Source organism: Rhincodon typus, chromosome 17, assembly GCF_021869965.1.
Source record: "Rhincodon typus isolate 14 chromosome 17, sRhiTyp1.1, whole genome shotgun sequence".
NCBI lineage: Eukaryota > Metazoa > Chordata > Chondrichthyes > Orectolobiformes > Rhincodontidae > Rhincodon > Rhincodon typus.
In genome coordinates, this window is record NC_063348.1 from 57,413,102 (window position 1) to 57,435,625 (window position 22,524).

Here is a 22,524-nt window from a genome sequence, read left to right on the forward strand (position 1 = left end):
AGGTCCTGACTGACTTCATCCTAAAGTCTTCCAAGAAATGGTTAATGTGATAGCTAATGTATCCGTTTTAATTTTGCAAAATTCCCTAGATTTAGGGAATATCCCATCAGATTGGAAAATTGCAAGTGTAACATCTTTATTCAAAAAAAAAAAAAGAGGGAGATAGGAAGCAGGAAACTACAGTTCAGTTACAGTAATTAGGAAACCTAATAAAATGCTTTGTTTTTTGCGAGGGAAACAGAATACAAGACAGAGATAGTAGGAACTGCCGATGCTGGAAAATCTGAGATAACAAGGTGTAGAGCTGGATGAACACAGCGGGCCAAGCAGCATCGGAGAAGCAGGATAGCTGACGTTTTGGGTCTCGACCCTTCTTCAAAAAATATCTGAAGAAGGGTCCAGACCTAAAACGTCAGCTTTCCTGCTCTTCTGATACTGCTTGGCCTGCTGTGATCATCCAGCTCTACACCTGGTTATCTCAGAATACAAGACAGATGCTTTGGTTAAGAAAGACATTGGTAGAGACATCTAGAGTACTGTAGGCTTTTTGTTTCCTTATTTAAGGAAAGGTGTAAAGACTTTGGAAGCAAAGATCCTTGAGACGTTCTGGAAGTATGTATATGGAAAGGATGGTACTCTTCTGGGAGAATCATGAAATAAGGGGGTGTCCATTTACTACAGAGATAAGGAAAATTCTTTTCTCACAGAGGCTCCAGTCTGTTTGGAACTCTGTTCCTCAAAAGCTGATGAAAGGAGAGACCCTGAGTATTCGTAAGACAAAATCAGATAGATTCTTAGAAAGCAAAGGTTATCAGAGTAGACAAGAGTATGGAATGAGCCGATCAGTCATGAACTTACTGAATGGCAGACCAAGCTGAAAAGACAGTGACTTTCTCTTGCTCCTAATTTATACATGTATATGCAAAATATTCAAAGTTCTGACAAAATATCAGACCTGAAACATTAACTCTGTTTCTAGCCACAAATGCTGCCCAAGACCTGTCGAGTATTTCCAACACTCTTTTTGTTATTATTTCATATTTCAGCATCCTTGGCATTTTGCTTTTGCAAAATTTCCAATTTAATTCGGGCAAAATGGAACTTATTCACTTGAGAAAAAGAACATTGGGTCTTAACAGGGTCACAAGTCCAACACTTTTCAGTAGTAATACTAAAACTTGCTCTTTCCTACTGGAAGAATTTTGTTAGATCTTGGCTATGGAGCTGGATAGCACAGCACTTGGCCATGAAAGAGGGGTCAACAGGTACACTTCTACACTGTAGTACCAGTACTGCCATTTTATCACCATTGCAACTCGTGAGCCAAGCATGCTGATAGGCATAATATAATAAAGTTTAAATATAATCTATTTTAATCACCATATAGGAATATGATTTCAGGTTATTACCCTTCTTAGTGATTCATGTAATATTTTAGAACAAACTACATCACAATAAACACAATTATTTGGGAGGCGATGACCTAGTGAACTGTTAATCCAGAGACCCAGATTATGTTAAGGGGACCCAGGTTCGAATCCCACCACGGTAGATGGTAGAATTTGAACTCAATAGGCATCTGGAATTAAGAATCTAATGATGACCATGAATCCATTGCCGATTGTCAGAAAAACCCATCTGGTTCACTAATGTCCTTCAGGGAAGAAAAACTGCCACCCTCACCTGGTCTGGCCTACACGTGACTCCAGGCCCACAACAATGTGGTTGGCTTTTAACTGCCCTCTGGGCAATTAGGGATGGGCAATAAATGCTGCCTAGCCAGCAACGCCCTCATCCCATGAATGAATAAAGAAAAACGAATTTCACAGGTGACTTTTGAGGCAAGCTTTCAGGTTGCATCAGGAACAGCAAGAGAAAGCTGTTTAGGCTCAATTCCTCCTTACATTGGTGCTGGTCAAGAAAGTTGCAGCACAGTTGGTACATAAACTATATATATCCTATATTGTAGATGACCTCACCCTGCTCACTGCAAATTTTCTGGCAAAAGAGTGAACCCAAATATGGAATGAGAGGAGAGAGAAAATGATTAAGAACCTCAAATTTCAAATTGGACATTTCTATACATAAAAAAAAAACCATGAAAACTTTCATACTCCTGTGTTACTGCTGGCGAAATCTGGCACATTGGCCTTCACGTAGAAGACTGAAGACCACGGTTTATAGAAAGAACATGCTTTATGAGAACTCTAGCTTATATGCAAGCAAGAATGAACGATAAAATAGAAGGTTTAACTGAGAAAAATATGAAGAGTGACAACTGATTAGGGAATATTGTTATGCAGCTCTAATGTTGAAGGAAAACTAAGCAGAAAACCAAGAGTAAAATGATTGGCCTTGATGGCTTACAAGATTACTGGAAGGGTTAGTGTGGTTAAATACACTCAGTTACCAAGTGAAGATTTCATCATCTCATCACTAGCCCCTTTCTGAAAGTTGATGAGAGTTTTATTTAAACCATTTCCAAAATTAATTTGGATTTAGAAGCCTTTTTGCACGATTGCCACCTTTAATATCCTCATGCAAAATAAACTCACCAATACAACTTGCAATCCATAGGCAGTGGTGATCATACTTTGCCACACAACAATCACAAACAACACAGTGCTTGGATCGGAGGGGTTTGCGGATCTGAAAGTCAACAAACATATCTTAACAAACCAATCTTTTTCAAATCTTCTGCTAACTACATTGCCAAGGTTTTCAGTGCAGGGGTGATAAGTTACATTGATGACAAAAAAATACAATCATGTGAGTTTAATGGAAAAGTGCAGGGAGCATACCTAAAAAGGTGAGGTGTCAACTTGATACAAAAAAAAACAGGACTAATTGCATAGCATCCAGCAAACAGTGTGTGTAAGAATAATCACTGACAACCAATAGAAGAGATTAAAACCCTCTACAGTCCTGCCGCATCCAGATGTGATTGGTATCGGATATTTGATCACCTAATAGGAAGAGGTGGCTACACAGAAATCCCAATCCTCAACCATGAGGGACCTCAGCACATCAGTCCGAAAGACAAAGCTGATACGTTTAAGTGGATGATCCATCTTAGCCTCTTCCTGAAGTCTCCAGTATCACAAATTCAATCTACTCCATGTAATAACAAGAACAGTTGAAAGTACTAATACTGCAAAAACTATGGGCACTGGCAACATTCTAGCAATAGCACTGAGTACTTACGTTTATGAACTAGGTGTGCCATTAGTCAAAGTGTTCCACCAAAGCTACAACACTTATTTACCGAGTAATGTGAAAATTTGCCCAGATAGGTCCTATACACAGCAAGACAGACAAATCCAACCTGCTCAATTATTAGCCTATCAGTTTTCTCTCAATCATCAGTAAAGAGATTGTTGATAATGCTGTCAAGCAGCACTTGCAAAGGTTTGACTTCTGCTCAGACCACTCAGCTCCTGAGACTATTAAACCTTTGGTCCAACTATGGCCATAAGAATTGAACTCGAGGTGAAGCCAGAATGACTGCCCTTGAAACCAAGGCTGCATTTAATACAAAAACAGAAATTGCTGGAAAAGCTCAGCAGGTCTGGCAGAATTTGTGAAGAAAAATCAGAGTTAACGTTTCAGGTCCAGTGACCCTTCCTGCATTTGATACAGTTTAGCATCGATAAACTCTAGCAAAACTGCAGTTAATGAGAATCTGATGGGGAAAACTCTCTGCTCATTGCAGTCATACCTAGCACAAAGGAAGATGGTTCTGATTACTACAGGTCATTTATCAGTGCAAGACCATCTCTGCAGGAGTTCCTCAGGGGAGCATCCTAGACCCAAACATCTTCATCGATGACCTTTCTTCCATTATAAGGTTAGAAATGAGGATATTCACTGATGATTGCACAATATTCAGCTGCATTCACCAGTCTTCAGATAATAGAACTATTTGTGTCTGTATGCAGCAAGACCTGGACAATATTCAGGTTTGGGTTGACTAGTAAGGAAGTAAAGGTAAAGCTGCCATAGTCTGACCAAACCATAGGGCTTCTTTCTCATGAGAGACAGAGATGTCCGGTGGTGATTTAATCCAAGGATCACCATGCCTCAGGCGAAGGGAGAGGTTGAGATGGACAGTAACCTCAGTCAGTGTGGGAATTCAACAAAGACTGTTGGCATTATTCTGGATCACAAACTGGCTGACCAGCCTACTGAGCTAACAAATCCCAAATATGTAAGTAATGTCCATAATGGTCAGCTCAAAGAAGAGAGAAACTAACCATCAATGATATTACCATCGTTGAATCACCCACTATCAACTTGTTGAGGTAATCATTGATTAAAAACTGAACTGGACCAGCCTTATAATCTGTGGCTACACGAGCAGATCAAAAGCTTGGAATTCTGCAGCAAGTAACTCACCTTCTGAATCCCCAAAATCTGTCCAACATCTACAAGGCACAAGTTAGGAGTGTGATGGAATACTCCCCACTTGTCTGGATGGGTGCAGATCCAACAACACCCAACAAGCTTGGCATTATCCAGGACAGAGGAGCCTGCTAGACTGCACCCCAGCTACAACCTTGAACAATCACTCCCTCCACCATTGATGCACTTCATCTGCAAGGTGCACTGCAGTAACTCACCAAAGTTCCCTGAATGCACATTCCAAACCGCTGACATTTAACACTGAGAAGGACAAGGGCAACATGGGAACATTTCTGCCTGCAAGATGTTCTTTAAGTTGCCTTTCCATTCTGACTTGGAACCATAACCACCCTTCCTTCCAAGTTGCTGCATCAAAATCCTGGAATTCCCACCCTAACAGCATGTTGGGTGTACCCATATCAAGTGGAGATCTAGGCCCGAAACGTCAGCCTTCCTGCTCCTCTGATGCTGCTTGGCCTGCTGTGTTCATCCAGCTCTGCGCCTGGTTATCTCAAGTGGATTGCAATGGTTTAAGGCGGCACTTCACAATCACCTTCTCAAGGTCAATAAAGAATACACAATAAATGGTGGCCTTGCTAGCAATACTGAACCCATGGATGAAGAAAAAAAAATCACATATCTCTAAGAATCAGGAAGTGGGTACAATTCAATAATGTTACACTCACTGACAAAAATTCGTGAACAATTCAAAAAACAAAAGAACTGCAGATGTTGGAAATCAGAAATTGCTGGAAATAGTCAACAGTTCCAGCAGCACCTGAAGAAGGGCCACTGGGCCCAAAACATCAACTCTGCCTCCTCTCCACAGATGCTGCCAGATCTACCGAGTTTTTCCTGCAATTTCTGATTTTATTTAACTACTATTATTTGAGATACAAATGATCATTTTACATGTGTTTACTGTAGGTGAGATACAACGTACAGTAGTTGTGGCTGGCTTTATTTTTCGAGGAAAATCACGTCAACCGATGACAAATTTACACGTTAATACCGATGAGTCTGGCAGTATTAGACTTGTTAAAACTGCAAAAACATCAACCGTTGATCTTGTCAGAAGTATTTGCTGGTGAAGAATCCAGCTGATGCAATACACTGCCTCTTCAGGTGGCCACAGATTTCTCATCAGGGCAGCTTTTACCTTTTCAAGTCCACTGATGAATAGCTACACCATAGCTGACAGTGAAGGATAAACTGTATAGCACTTCTCAGGTCATATAACTTCTTCACTACACGACAGTCTATGTGGGCATGGTATACATAATGGATGATAAATCGACATACAAGCTTTGTTGCAAATGCTAATATTGAGTTAGTACAATGTTTCTTGATATCTGCTTTCGTATGCCCAAGGAGATGCAGTTAGAAATCCTACCATCACATGAAATGCAATTACTTTATGCTGCCATTTAATGTTTACTATTAATAAATTGGACTTATAGTTAATAGTTTAACTTACTTCCGATAAGAGGGTTTTATCTGTTGAAATCGGAGAGAACACAAGAGAGCCACGCCAATTCCAGAAAGCTAATGCAGTAGTGATAAAAATCTATATTTAACTCAAAGGCAACACTACTGTAACTAGATACTGTACAAAGCCACACTGCAGTTTGTTGAGAGCAGGAAGGCTCAGAAGAGTAGTTGCTGGCAATGAGCATGAGAGAAGGATCAGAATACAGCCTATAAATAATTTCTCAGGTTTATGCTATTGGCGAATTAAAAATTATTGATGCGATTGAGGGTAAACCAAAACTTTTAAAAAAGGCCATTTTGTAAGGGTGCCAAAAAGCATATTTTAAAGCAAGGACTCAATGAAGAAGGGATGTAAAGGATAGGGGTGGGAAAAATTAGTACAAAGGGAGATGGTGGAAGGAAGAAAATAACTGACAACCAAATATGTTGTAGAGATTCTTTTCAGAAGTTTGACTTAGATCTGGAGCCATGCTGTAATTGCTTTTGAATGTCATTTTTAGCAGAAATACAAAATTGTCAGTGGCTGTTCCAGGGTAATTCTACTGAAAAATAGATCACTTGTTAGTAGTCTGACTATTTTTGTTTTGATTGTCACTTACAAGACATCTGGTACAGAAGACCCTTGGATCCAGGCAGTCAGTTTCTGCAAGTGCCACAACAGTCTGGAAGTACATTAGGAATATTAATGCAATATATATAATTCTAAGAAATTTTACACACGACTTTTAGGAAATTAGCACTAGTCATGAATTAGTTTATTTTGTACTTTCTAACAAGATGATGCTGAATGCTACATGGCAGGTTGGAAATAGCATAAATTACTTCATGTGGCAAAAACCTTAATATTTTTCCACAGAAATTTTAGTCTCATCTACTGCAAAGGCATAAAAGGAATATCTGTGTGGTCTAATTTCATTACTCCATGAGTTTCATAGATTAACTGGTTGTTTGCCTTATTGCTGACTGTTGGACTTTGCAGTGCATCAGTTCTCTACTGCATGCACCTACACTTTCAAAGTAACTAATTGGCTATGAAGCAATTGGAACATTGAGAATGCAAAAGGCATTAAACAAATGCAATCCTTTTCCTTCATCTATCATTTTGGTAATCTCATCAGTTTCAATTAAAGGTTCAGAAGGCAAACAAACAGTCATTTCCACAATATTTGCACTTTTAAAAAGTCACAACAATCATGCAGGAAAACCAGAACTAAGTAGAAGACAGCAAGGTCTCACAAACATTGATTCTCAAGTATCTTTACCCTGTTTTTCTCTTGCTCTGAAACCTGGAGATAACCAGGGCCTACTGTCCAAGTTTTATAAAAATAATAGATGCAGCCTGTAATGCTGAGGGCAAATGGAATCTGAAATCTTGAGTCAGGCATATGTACATTCTCAGTTAAGGACTTTTCAGTATAGTTGCATACAAATATAATCTTATACTGCATAAGTAACCCACAAGACAAACACTGAAAGAATAACTAGGGTGGAAGAGATGAGACCCTAGTAAATCAAATATTCTAGGTACATATCACAGATGAACTTGCCAAATTCACAGAAGATATTTCAAATTGTCTACGCTGAAGAAAAATTAACCTATCCCATTCGAGAAACTGTACTAAGGAAATCACACAAAAATAGCAACAAGATGAATTATAAAAATCACGTAGAAATACTCACAAATGAAACCAAATTAAACAGAATTGGAAAACAAAATTAAGAAAAGAAATTCATCTGATGAAAATATAAATACAAGAGGCAAAATTGGATTAGTGCTAAGCAAGCCGGAAGCAGAAGACAGGAAGAGAGCTGTGGACTATGAACGACCAAAGCTCAGCAACCAACTACAAGCATTATTAGGTGTCTGGTCTGACCCTGAAAGAATCATTTCAACTTCCATGTGTCTCTTCAAGATGCAAATATTACCGGTATTGCTATTTGAAACCAAATAGACTCAATATATTATTTGTGGTTCCAGATCACATCCTCATTTGTAATTTTGCTTAAAATGCCAAGCTAATGAAAATGTTTTGCTGAAATCTAATTGGAACAAATCATCTCCTAGAGACTACAAGAGGAGTAAATAAGCAATCACTGTTGCTTGAGTTCATCGCACCAACACATCTGCAATTTCACAAAAGGGATTTTGAGGTGGATGGAATATTTTAAAAAGTAAAATTAAAAATATTAAATGAATTTTTCAGGGATTTTTAAAAATATTCTCATTGGCTGTGGATGTTGCTAGCTCATTTCCCACACCTAAATTGACCAGAGGGCAATTAAGAGTCAACAACATTGTCATACATCTGAAGTCACATGTAACCAGAGCAGGTAAGGACAGCAAATTTCCTTCTGTGAAGGATACTAATGAACCAGATGGGTTTTTACAACAATCAACAATGGTTACATGCCATCATGCTATTTTATTGAATTCAAATTATATTATCTGCCACGCAAGCCTATAACCCCAGGACAGAACATTCGCCTGAGCTTCTGGTTTACTATTCTAACAACATTGCCAATTCACACATTGCCACCCGTCAGAAAGCAGACACTTTAACAGGTCTTCAAATAAGAACAGAACAGCAGAGACGGTCTCTTGTTTCTTATCATGAGGAAACTATGAACAACTCCTTTTCAGATCAAAAGTCAACTTCTACTGGAAAATCTTCGCTGTGGACAATGTTCCTTGCTAACAGGCTCACTATGGGGAGAATCTTCCCAGGTACTAGATAATGTGGCATTGACAAGGAAATTGAAAAAATTGCACAAGGTTAATGAGGAGTTTCCTGACATTGAGACCAGAAAGCCCCAGTTTCCAAACTAAGTGTTGAACAGCAAGGCAAGATCCTTGCTAGTGAGTGGAAACAGGCCTAGTTTCACATATTAACCCCTCATTATTAGTCACCCGCATCTCATTTCTATGCGGTATTCATTCTCCTACACGCTGAATTGAAATTGGATGATGACATTTCCTGACATGAAAGTCAGAGCAGATACTCAGTGACCCCAAGATAGTAAGAACTACCGATGCTGGAGTCAGAGATAACACAGTGTGGAACTGGAGGAACACAGCAGGCCTCCAGCTCCACACTGTTATCTTGTTCTCCAGCATCGGCAGTTCTTACTATGAGTGAGTTATACCCCCACTGCGAAGCTTCTACTAGGGATGTCTACCTTGAAGAAGTTATCTTCCTCCCTCCAGAAAGACCTCAGTGGATCTCTCTCCCACTGCAACCCTCTGGTTTTCAGAGCCCGCTTCCCCCTCCCTCATTTCTGAACCTGAAGTGTCAGCTTTCCTGCTCCTCTGATGCTGCCTGGCCTGCTGTGTTCCTCCAACTCCACACTGTGTTAACGTGGTGACTACAGCTTGCTGCTTGCTTCCAGGGACCTCCATCTTGGACACCAGCATTCAACATCTCAGAGCATGCTCTAAGGGGAGGAACTGCACGCATCCCGCACCACAGACCTTCACTTCAGACACGGACCAGCTTCACTTCACCTTCATGCCACATCTCTGAACCACTTACAAGATAGTTCTACACTTCAATGCTGCATCAGAGTACATGAGCAGCTGTCACTGCAATGTTACTGCAAGTATCTGTCCGCATAGGAACGGGCACTTTTCTCATAGATGCAGCCTGGTACAATCAATCAATCTCAAGGATCCTTGCTTGCTCTCTTCGCATTCACTTATGCCACACCCATAAGACCATAAGTTGTGGGAACAAAAGCACATCATTCAGCCCATCGGGTTTCATGGCAGCTCTGATAATCCTCAAATCCACTGTCCTGCCTTTTCCCCATAACCCTTCATTCTCCTACTGATTAAAAATCTGCCTATCTCACCCCCAAACATACTTGGTGGCCCAGCCTCAAAAGCCCTCTGCCGTAATGAATTCCACTAATTTCAGTACCCCAAGAGGAAAAAAAATTGCCCATCATTCTTCTAAACTCCAATGAGTACAGACCAAATATACTCAACTTCTCATAAGATAGTTCCACCCATTCCACACACACACCCCTCCTCCCCCCACCCCCCGTCCCCCGTCCTAGATTTACTTCTTTATTGACGACTTCACTTTTTAAAAAGAGATGTTAAATTGGCAGTTTTCCAATCCACTGGGACTTCTCCAGAATGTAAAGATTCTGGCAACATCACTACTGGTGCATCCACTATCTCTGTAGCCACTTCCTTTAATATCCTAGTACGCACCCTGTCAGGTCCTGCAGACTTAGGGATTTAGACTCTTTAGCTTCCTTCGCACCTTTTCTCCTTGAAGTTGTTGCTGTATTTATTTCCTCTTCTCCTTTTGCCTCTTGATTTTGAAAAGTTATCAGCATCTCGTACTGTGAAGGCTGCTACTAAGTATTTATTCAACTCCCGTTTATGGGTGCGTTATATGCATGAAATAACTGCCTGTTTCATGCATAATGACATTGATTACACTTAGTCATTTCAAGAAACAGGTCTATGCATTATAGGGAACATTCAAAGCTTGTTTATTTTCCTTGATAGTTGGAGATGCAGCATTTGCTCTTTTCACGTACCTGTACACAAGGAATAGCTGCTTAGCTGGTTTCAGTAGTGAGACTTGTTGAAAATTATATTTCAAAAAACACTCCATTTTCTGTAAAAAGATGTGAAGGTTAGGTGGACCGGCCATGGAAAATGCAGCATTTCATTTTCTGAAGAGGGGTCTAGACCTGAAACGTCAGCCTTCCTGCTCCTCTGATGCTGCTTGGCCTGCTGTGTTCATCCAGCTCTACACCTTGTTATCTCAGGTAGGGGGGGTGGTTTTTGGTGGGATGCTTTTCGGAGGTCAGTGTGGACTTGATGGGCCGAATAGCCTGCTTTCACATTGTAGTGTTCTATGATTCAATGAAGTTGTAAAAGGCACAAAATAAATGCAAGTTCCTTTGAAAATTAACTTTTTATTTAAGTGAATGAGGGTATTAATCTGTTCAGAATTTCTAGCTAAGTTTACATATGAGTTAAGTCATCAGGAAGATTTAACATTGCTGACTTGCTCCATGAACAACATTCCAAAAGCACTAAACTATACATGCAACTGAAGACAAACAAGCTAACTGCCTGAGCATTGCTTTATATATGCTTTTCTTATTGAGTGTGATCATTTGAACAGTGATTCTGTTCGAAAGCAAAAAAATTAATCACCCAGTCATTAAGACACTTAAATTATTTCATATTGTATGGTGATTATTTTTGCTTCGATTATTTCTTTAAAAAGGATATCAGGTAAGTACCGGACAAACCACGTGATGACCATCCAAAAAAGCGATGCTGACAGGAATGCCAAAGGGAAGTAGCTGTATGTCTGCATAGTTATAAAACGCCTATAGGAGGGGAAAGTATAAGTAAGTAATAAGTGGTACAAAACAGAAACTGCTGGCAAAACTCAGCAGCTCCGGCAGCATCTGTGGGGAGAAAGCAAAATTCACATTCGAGACCGGTAACTCTTCACTAGATCTCCATCATCTGCAGTTCTTTGTTACAGTTAAGTAGTAAGTGCTAATTACTTTTGCTTGTTTGTTCCTCTGACAACTATCTATTCTACCTTCCTGTGGGTATTCAGCCTGCAGGGACTAGGGGTCCATAAAGCAGATTATGGCCACATTGCATTAGAACCCTCAGACCAAGCATTATGGCCCAGAAACACAGATTAAAATCTCACTACAGGAATTTAAATTTAATTGAACAAATTTGGGATTAAAAAATATCTACTATGATGACTATTTAACTACTGAATTGTTGCAAAAACTCATTTGGTTCACAAATCATATCCTTTAGGGAAGTAAATCTTCCATCTTTACTTGGTTTAACCCATATGTTATTCAATACCACAGCATTGTCCTTGTCTCTCAATCTCTAAACAGTTTTGCAACTGCACTCAAGAAGGTGGCATCTTCTCAAGGGTGATGAGAGATGGGCCATAAATCCAAGTTTATTTTTAACACAGGAAATATCTTGCACAACAGCCCATTCTTCACTTACAGTCCAAGTAGCAAGTTCCAGCAGGTTACACAAAGTTCACCTCATTCAGGTACAAACCATGAAAATTAACTTACTTTTCTCTCACTAAATCAGAGGCATTTGAAACCAATGGTAGTGCCATACACTGCTACCTTAGCAAGCACCAGCAAACTCAGCACAGACTGGGGATCAAAACTGGCATTTCCTACTTCACTTGGCTATGTCATTCACACTCAATCAGCTGACTTGTCAAGAAGCTATATTTCATCAACAATGTCTTACTTAATATAACGAATCAGCTTGAAAACTCTTTACTTCCCATCAAGGTGCTGCATTATACAGACCAGGTGCATGATCAGACCTGAAAGACAACAACAATCCTGGCAGGTCCTGCTAGTAGCAAGCACTTCCACCTGGGGTGAACAGGAGGAGACTATATGTGGGATGCATAACTAATGAGATGTGCTTGGGACGATAGTGTACGTAACCTTGCTGGGCCTCACAGAGAGAAGGCCTCTAAGAAACTCCACTAAATTAGCTGATACCTTGTAAAGGTTAGCCACATGTGTTTACTGCAACAAGACATAATTAAGATTTGACTCCGAGCACTCAGATTGGAAGCATTTTTTTAAAACTTCCCTAAATTTGCAATTGCCACTAAGTTTCTGACCCGTGTCAGTCGAAATGCACAAATTGAACGTTTTAAATCATCAATACTGTGAAAATCGGACTGCTTTGGATTCAGCTACATGGATTCATAGAGTCATACAGAAAGGAAACAGACCCTTTGGCCCAACTCATCAATGCCAATCAGATTTGCTAAACTGAAATTGTTCCATTTGCCTGCATTTGGTCCATTTCACTTTAAACGTTTCCTATTCATGTACCTGTCCAAATGTCTTTGTAATGTTGTAATGAAACTGGCCTCTACCACTTCGTCTAGCAGTTCATTCTATACACACACCACCCTCTGCATGAAGAAGTTGCCCCTCAGGTATCATTGAAATCTGTCCCCTCTCACCTTAAACCTATGCCCTCCAACTTTGGACTCCCCTATCGTAGAGAAAAGACCTTGGCTATTCACCTTATCTAGGCCTCTCATGATTTCATAACCCTCTATAAGGTCACCCCTCAGCCTGCTACGCTACAGGGAAAAAACCCCAGCCTTTCCAGCCTCTCTTTACAACTCAAACCCTCCAGTCCCGGTAACATCCTTGCAAATCTTGTTTTGCACCCTTTCCAGTTTAACAACCTCCTTCCCAGTTTAACAACCTCCTTCCCAGTTTAACAACCTCCTTCCCATTAGAACGGGACTCCAAATGTGGCCTTACCAACGCCTTTCAAAATAAAGGATGTAAGGAAACATTGCTTAAATATTTTTCTGATCAAACGATCAATTTTGCTACACACACAGCAAATTAGACAGTTTGAGATTTATGTGGAAATTCTTGACATCCTTGCAATAGCTGTTGCACAAATGTGTTGCACTTGTGAAAAGAATATCTGACCATCTGCTGAACCTGAAAAACTGAATAAATGCTGCCCTCATCTGCTTGTGCGGCAGACAAACAGGCTAGTGAAGTTTTCAAAGTAAAGGCTCTTTAAAAAGGCTTGATAACTGAACTCTTAAGTCATAATTCCAATCTGTTTCGCCCTTGCTACACTGTTGGAGTCATTTAAAGCTTGCAATTTATTTTTCAATTATTCTAAATCATCCTTTTGGCATTTCAAACTCTCTGTAAGTAGTTTTTTATCTTGTGTTGGTAATAAAATGTGTCAGCAAGCAACATGGAGTAACATGAAACAATTTATTTCTAGTTCTGCATTTTTAAGTTGAGAAAATTCAGCATTAGTTGACATTCAAGTCCCTCAGGAATCATTCATTAATTGATTTCCTTAAGACAGGAATGAAGAGGTTCCTTGCTTATTATATTAAAGGCATCAAGGGTATGGACAGAAAGCAGTAATATGGCACAACAACAAATTACTGGAAAAAGTCAGGAGGTCTGTAGCATCTGTGGAGAAAAATCAGAGTTAACGTTTCAGGTCCAGTGACCCTGCTTCAGAACTGGGAATATGGCAGTGAGTTGAATGCTCAGCCATGCTCAAATTGAATGATGGAGCAGACTCAAAAGAACTGAATGGCTCCTAGTTCCTACGCTTAATGTGGAGACTCAAAATGTTAAGGCTCTGCTCTGTGGGAGATCAATATCAAAACTGCAATATCCCATTCTTGATATGTAACCATATGAGGCAATTCTTTAACATAAAGATGATGAGACCTAAAAATCAAATTGTAATCTGCCGCTGATTAAGACAATTCAAAGAGCCAATTCACCAATGTATATCAAATGTATATCATTTTTAAAATTTCTTCACCTGATGAGGAAGTCATTGACCAGGCCAGCATTTATTGCCTGTCCCTAATTGCCCAGAGGACAGTGTGTCTGGAGTCACACGTAGGCCGGACCAGGTAAGGATAGAAGTTTCCTTCCCTAAAGGATATTAGTGAACGAGATGGGTTTTTCTAACAATCGACAATGGATTCATGGTCATCATTGGGCTCTTAATTCCAGATTTGTCTTCAAAAATTTAAATTCCTTCATCTGCTGTGGCAGAATTCATACCCAGGTCCCCAGAACATTTCCTGGGGCTCTGGCTTAACAGTCTGCTAATAATACCACTAGGCCATCACCTCTCATATACGATAAAATAAGTGCCTTCTTTTAATTTATGTAAAATAAATCAGAGCATAGAAGTACACACATTGTACCAGTGCTTGCAAAAAACTTTTTCCCACTGTGACCCGACTTTTAGACTTGAAAACTGTCATGACCCCTTGGTGAGATGGGTATGTTTATTTAGTCAGCCATTGTTGCCTGGATTTTGCAAACCCCACTTTGGGAAGCCCCTTTATTATACCAAAAGCATACATATGATAAGTTTCTTTCCTTGGTTCTGCTGTCTTGTTAGGTGTCCCTTTACATAAGAAATTGCAACAAGATCTGGAGATTATGGATAATTTCAATTTTTGAACATTTAACTCAATTTAAAATTACTAACAGCCAAGCGCACAGAAATACATTCTGCATTAAATTTATGTAACATGCTTCATTGTAAAAGTAACAATGTGCCAAGAGCTGTACAATCTGCAAGACAAAACCAGACCAGTTGTATAGCTCAATCCTGAATGTCCCAGATTTATCACATTTCCTACTTTGAGAACAATATTTCTCACTGTTAAAATGTATCTGCAATGTTTAAACAAATTATGGCAAAATTCTTCATTTATTAATATAGCCGTACAAGGGCCATTGTAAACAAAGAGAACAGCTTCACCATTACCGGTGGTGAATGAGCTCGTAAAATCGTTCTACCCTTTAGAATGCTATTGGGTGTTTCACAATTTTTTTGTCTTTGCAGGGTACTACTCCAGTCACCGAGTGTGCCTCGCATCCCCATCTGAAACCTCAGTCATATCAGTATCCACATCATGTCATTGTGATCAGCAGACTTGCAGAAGAAGGGATTGGGGTGGATACAGAGAGCGTTAGTGGAAGAAGGTGAAGGGATGACCGAGTCTGACCTTGCTACCCTTCATAGTTTACACTCATGCATTGATATTCCTCATCACTGGGCAGGTAAATATAACCTTTCTTCACCTTCCATTCCTTATGCTGTTCACCCCCAACCCAGAAGCATGGAACCAACTTTAACACAGTCTTCTATCATCCCACCTGGAATCAGGTGGTTTAGTTTAAAATTAATAACCAGAGGTGGGAGACACAGGACAGCAGGAAGAACCACAGGCATTTTCTTATATTGCATTGTGTATGTGAATTCTAGTGGCAATTAGAGAAGGTCAATGAGCAAGAAATAGCACTTACCTTATCACAAGCTGTATTACAAGCCAAGTAGAAACAAATAATATGCCCTTCAGAAGCCAGGAGTCAGATTCCATATCTGCTATGTAGCCAGTCACCCATATCACTGCCACTGCCATCAAAAACAACAGGAGAAGCTGCGGTTCAAGAGATAGTCCAATCAATAACTCTTTTTACTATTTTGCATTGATCTTCCTTTCACAAATATCCTACAGTACAAAGTAAAAAAAGGAGGAATTTTTAAAACATGTAACTTTCTCGATCAGTATGTTTCCAGACCAATGCGGGGAACACTAATGCTGGATCTCCTCTGGATGAAATGAAGGAAGGCCTCGTGATAGTGGAGAAGTATTTACGAACTTGTGGCCACAATATCATGAGGTTTACAGTAATATCGGAATGGGGCAAGGAAAAAAATCAGAAGCATGGCAACGCTCAACGAGTGGAGAGATAACTACAGTGAGCTGCAAAGCCATCTAGCCAAATGGCTTGTAATCAAAGATTGCAAGTCAAAACAACAAACAAGCATTACAAAACCTTCAGAGGAAGTGGCTTTGGTGCAGACCTATCAAATTCCCACGAGGAAGGGCAGCCAAAACTCAGGCTCCCAATGCAAAATTAAACAGCATAAAGAGTTATGTTAGACATCAAATTCACAATACAGGAGGGAATCAAGCTGAGTACAGAAGAAAACCAAAGAACTGAAACAGAGTGAATCAGAGACTGGGGGCCAACATAGAAGGAAACCCAAGCATCCTTTACAGATTTAGAACAAAAAGACAGTAGTCAAAGGAAGGGTCGGAGTGCCAATGGAGACCAAAACAGAGATATTGGGAAAAAGTGAGCATGGTTAAAGTACTAAATGAGCACTCTGCACCTGAATTTGCTCGGGAACAGCATGTTACCAATGTCACAGTAAAAGGGAAGGCAGAAGAAAAACTGGATAGGACAAAAATAGGTAAATAGATTGAACTTTAAATGTTGTCAATGATTAACGCAGAGATGTCACCTAGCCTAGATGGGATGCATCCTGGGTTGTCAAGGGAATAAGGGTAGAAGGTATCGAGGCTCTGGCCAGAATCTTACAGTCTTTGTTGGATATAGGAGTGGTGCCAGAGGATTGAAAGGCTATACCTTTGTTCAAAAAGACTTTCAAAGTCAATAAGCTGCAGCAAAATTAATTGACACTTAATTAATAAATCAAAGCATAGATTTGTTAAAGATATATCAGATTTGACAAAGCTAATTGAGTTAATTGTGAACATACAGGGTTGATTCTGATACTACAGTTCATGTCACGTATGTGGACTTTCAAAAGATCTTGAACAAAGTGCTATGATCAATTTGACAGGAAAATTGAAGCCCTAGGGAATAAAGAAGCAGTTGTGCCATCGATATGAAACTGGCTAAAAGCCAAAAAGTAAAACTGAGTGGTTATTTTGAAGGAGATGGTAGGAACTGCAGATGCTGGAGAATCTGATAACAAGGTGTAGAGCTGGATGAACACAGCAGGCCAACATCAGAGGAGCAGGAAGGCTGACGTTTCTGGCCTAGACCCTACAGGTAGTATCCCAAATGATCAGTGTTGGGACCATTGTGTTTTTTAAATATATAATGATTTGGATAGACAGAATATCACACCAGAGTTTGCAGATGACACAAAACTCAAAAACATAAACAGTGATAGAACAGTAAAATATATAGACGGCAGATCAAATTTCTTCTTTATTGAGGCCTCTGCCAAAGGCAGGTCTGGTCCAAAGCACCATGGGTAGGGTAAAGAGGCAGGTCCTAAATTATTCCCAACCAGAATGCAGATCAATTGCCATGTTTTTGGCAACAATCTGATCCGGACCAACAATCCAGCCAACAAGTGCAACCTGCAGGTCTCACACCACAATCCACATTCTTTTCCAACTGTCCCCACCCACTCATGGATTCAGAGTTGCTGTGGCAACATACACATCGTGCGCTTGAACCATGGATGGTGATGGTACAGGCGGAAGAAATTCAATAGGGAACTGTGAAGCGATTCATTTTGACAGGAAGAACAAGGAGGAACAATACAGACAAGGAGAACAATTTAAAAGAAGGCACACAAAAAAAAAGTGTCTGTATACATTACGTATGTCTTGTGCATACAGATCTTTCAAAGTAGTAAGACAAATCGATAAGTCTGTGAAAAAGGCACAAATGATCTGTGGTTTTAAAAATTGAAGCATAAATTACACAAGGAAGCGCTTGCACTGAACATGATAAAACATTAGTTAGATCGCAGCAGGCACACTGAGGCCAATTTGCAAGACCACAATTTATAAAGTCTTGAAGATAGTACAGACAAGATTGCCTTGACTCATACCAGAGATGAAAGACTTCACTTATGTTGAGAGACGAGAGAGGTTGGGGTTTTTCTCTTTAGGTTAGAGTAGGAAGAGTAAAGTTTTGATAGGTGCGTTCAAATCAAAAATAAAGATTTGCATATATACCACACACCATACACAACCACGTCGTCCCACTGCATTACTGCCATTTGAGAAACATGTTAGCCTGTTTGTACACCACAATCTCCTACAAATAGCAATATGATAACAACTAAACAATTCTCGTTTGTGATGCTGCTTAGAGTATAATTATTGGACAGGAAACGGAGGATAACTCCTTCCTTTACCCACATTCATCCCTGGCAGCATCTCTAAAATAGACTTGTCACATCTTTCACAATCACCAAAGAGTACAGACAGAGCCTTAGTTTAATATCATGTTGGAAAGACTGCAGCTCTTGACAGGCAGCACTCCTAATTACTGCACTGAAATGTCAATTTTGATTTTTGTGAGCAGAACTAAATCCTACAATTTTGATGCTTAGGGCGCTGCCAACTGAGCCACAGCTGGAACCAATTCGCCCCTCTCCTGCACCAACCTCTCCCTTGAATGCTCCTCTCTTCCTCCATCCCCCATTGACTGATCCCTCCTCTCCTCCCATATAAAGCCACAGCCCCTCTTTTCCCCCTTCACCCCGACCCAACCTCTCTTCCACTATCACCCTCCAGCAACTCCCAAGTTATGAAATATATCTGAAAGGATGAATGCATAATAATTGCCCGAAAGGTGCCACATTCTACTATATTTTTAATTTGTGACCCACCTTGTATTTTTCAAAGATCTTGAGAACCTTCACCATAAAATGACTTCTATTTCGCTGAATACTTGCATCAAGCAGATAACGTAAGATCCAAGGATTTCGGTTTTGCTGGGCTAACCCCAGAGGAGTTTCTCCCTGGAAACAGATAAGCATTTCTTAATTTCAGCACCTTAAGGACAAATCTGATTGGCAATTCTGAGAAGGCACTAATCTCAAGAATACAATTCTACAGCCATTTAGAGAAATGGAATGATTATGCTGGTTTAGTTATCCTTAAAATAAAAGCTGGTAAAACAGTTATGCGAGGAAGAGATAAACCAATTACATACCAAAAAAGGGAACATAAAGACTGTCTTTTTTTTATTCACTTGTGAGACATGGGTGACACTGGCTTGGCCAGTACTTATTGTCTGCCTCTAGCTACCCTCGAGAAGGTGACGGTGAGCTGCCTCCTTCAACTGCTACAGGGTTCAAGATATATATATAGGTTAATTGAGTGGACAAAATTTGGCAGGTGGAGTATAACCTGGCAGGAGGAATAGAAAAACTGTATACCATTTAAACGGAGAGATTACAGAACTCAGGGACCTGGATGTGCTGGTTCAAGAACCGTAGAACATTAGCATGCAGGTACAGCAAGTGATTTGGAAGGCAAATGGGAAGTTGCTACTTATTGTAAGGGGAAATCAAATATAAAAAGTTTTGCTGAAACCATGCAGAGCTTTGGCAGGGCCATATCTGGAGTCTGTGCACAGTTTTGGTCTCCTCATTTAAAAAGGATATAAAATTTAGAAACTGTTCAGCAAAGGTTTATTTGATTCATTCTGGGATGAAGGGATTATTTTATGAATAAAATTGAACAGTTTGAGTCTTTATCTATTAAAATTAAAGAAGAAGGAGTAGTAATCTTATTGAAATATACAAGATCTTAAAAGGGACTGGAAGAAGTTTCCTCCCATGCAGGGGATCAAAACCAGAGGACACAATTTGACAATAAGAGATCTCCCTTTTAAACAGAGGCAAGGAGAAATGCTCTCTCAAAGGGTCAGTAGAATGTGGAATTCTACTAGCATGTACCAGAAGATATTGCAAGTTGGGCCTTTAACTTGATTCAAGGCTGAGTTAGGTGAATTTTTGGTGGACAAAACAGTCAACAGTTATGGGCGCAAACAGGAATTGGACTCAGATCACAATCAGATCAGCAGAAATCAGATTATCGAAATAATTGGAGCAAGTTCAAAGGGACAAATAGCCAACTCCCCCAAGTTTTGGCTGATCCACTCGCTGGTTAAATGATGTGTTCGTGCTGTCTATTTTTAAATTTTGTTCAAGGAAATCAGTCACGTTGGCAAGGTACCAAAATAGCTGCTTGCTGATCTGTACCCCAGCAGAAATAGGATTTTCACATACTTGGAAATCCAAATACACCACATCTACCAGTTTCCCTCTACTCACTATGGATGCTAGTTTGTCAAAAATACATAATTGCCCTTTCACAAAACCGTGTTGGCTCTGCCTGATCATATTGATTTGCTAAGTATCCTGGAAGAAGGCAATGAAAGGTTTCAAAGACAGGTCACAAAAAGACAAATAACCTAATTAAAATATTCAGACCAAAATCACACAAAGATAGATATTGAGGACTTACTTACCATTGCATTTTCAAGTTCAACATTAGCACCGGCATCTAGAAGTACACTCAATGCAGCCACATTTCCTGACATTACAGCCCAATGCAGTGGTGTGTTTCTGTGCACTTTATCAACAGCATTTACTGAAGCGTTTAATTTTACAAGGAACCCGGTTGGCTCAGGCCTAGATAAAACAGAGTACAGAGTGACACCAGTTGACTCAGTTAAACAAAATGCACCATTTCTGTGTGATGCCAAGATACAAATACATTATGCTTACCCTATTATTCTGCTCGCTGCCATCATTAAAGCTGTTTGTCCATTCATATCAGGTGCATCTACATCCTTAAAGTGACAAAAAAAATCTCAGTTCCAGAAAAGCAAGTTTGATTTTAATGAGAGTAAAAACAAATTTCATGGAGCTCCATCTCACAAGCATGTGAATTCAGAACAGGGAGAGCAAGGGAGATTGTGGAAGCATATTATAAAAAAGGTTCTGGGATTAGAAGTCTAATGATGGCCACAAAACTGTTGCCACTTGTCAGAAAAACCCATCTGACTCACTAATGTCCTTCAGGGAAGGAAATCTGGTATCCTTACCCAGTCTGGCCACAGGACTTCAGACCTACATCAATGTGGTTGACTCTCAACCACCCCCTGGACAATTAGGGATGGGAATAAATACTAGCCTGGTCAGCAAGATCCACATTCTGTGAATGAATACATAAAAAAAAAGTTGCACTAAATAAATAAAAGCAAAAAATCTGCAGATGCTGGAGGTCTGAAATAAAAACAAAGCGTTGACAAAACTCAGCAGGTCTGAGCATCTTTGAACAAGGGCGTTATGTTATCAATTCTCCAGTCTTCAGGCACCCCTTTCAAGTCTGGGGACGACTAGAAGATTGTGGCCAGTGTCCCATCAATTCCCTTTAAATATCAGCATCACCTCCCCCTTATAAATTCTGAACCCTTCTAGTGTCAGTGCTTCTTGCTCTGGCCTAGGCAGGACAAGTCAGCAGTATGAAAGAATAGACCCCAGTTGTCTAAAATGTGCAGTTCGAACAACACTCAAAAACTTGACACCACCCAAGAACAGGCAGCCCACTTGATTGGCACCACATCCACAAACATTCACTCCCTCCACCAGCCACGGTCAGTAGCAACAGTATATACCATTAACAAAACGCATTATAATAACTCACCAAGGTTTCTTAGGAAACACATAATCATCTAGAAGGACGAGGGCAGCAGATACATTGGAACGCTGCCACCTGCAAGTTCCCCTCCAAGTCAATCATCATCCTGACTCGGAAATCTATTGCTGTTCCCTCAGTGCTGCTGGTCAAAATCCTGCAACTCCCTCCGTAACTCCACTGTGGATCTACCTACAGCACATGGACTGCAGTGGTTCAAGAAGGCAGCTCACCACTATCTTCTCAAGGGCAACTAGGATTGGGCAATAAATGCTGGCCCAGTCAGTGATACCCTCGTCCAAAGAATGAATTTAAAAAAATCATAGGACAAAAGGATTCAAAAGATCATCTACCATCATTGCAAGCATGATACCACCACTAAACACATTGTTCCCTCACTTCTTGTCAGTTCTGAAAGGATTGTTCCGTTTGCAATATGCTCCTCTATACTTCCATCACCTGCCAGAACTCAAACCCTCCTGCTGCACTTGGAATCACAAGAGTTATATAACTTTTTTCCACTCCTACTGAGGCCCCCACCCTCAACTTTTCTCCTGCACATTGATGATTATATTTGTGCCATTTTCTTATCTCACTAGAAATTTAGTTAATTTTATTTCCAATTTCGATCCTTCACCTGTTCTCTCTACAGTACCTCCCTACCCTTCCTTGACTTTTTAAAAGCTATCTACTAATATTATTTACAAGGCCACCAACTTCCTTACTATCTTATCTATATTTCTCCACAGATAAAAGTATGGAGCTGGAGGAGCACAGCAGGCCAGGC

The 22,524-nt window shown here is 40.0% G+C and overlaps 1 protein-coding gene across 1 annotated transcript in view; it reads right to left on the reverse strand.

The window, feature by feature from the left end:
• The window catches only part of LOC109915225 (zinc finger DHHC-type palmitoyltransferase 13), a 50,484-nt gene that overhangs the window by 14,872 nt on the left and 13,088 nt on the right, over positions 1-22,524 (reverse strand). The window contains exons 6-13 of the mRNA XM_048607167.1: positions 20,825-20,889; positions 20,566-20,728; positions 18,917-19,048; positions 15,775-15,908; positions 11,150-11,250; positions 7,155-7,279; positions 6,492-6,554; positions 2,556-2,649 (exon numbers count right to left, since the gene is read on the reverse strand). Coding sequence (XP_048463124.1) covers positions 2,556-2,649; positions 6,492-6,554; positions 7,155-7,279; positions 11,150-11,250; positions 15,775-15,908; positions 18,917-19,048; positions 20,566-20,728; positions 20,825-20,889 — 877 coding nt within the window. The remainder of the gene's footprint in view (positions 1-2,555; positions 2,650-6,491; positions 6,555-7,154; positions 7,280-11,149; positions 11,251-15,774; positions 15,909-18,916; positions 19,049-20,565; positions 20,729-20,824; positions 20,890-22,524) is intronic.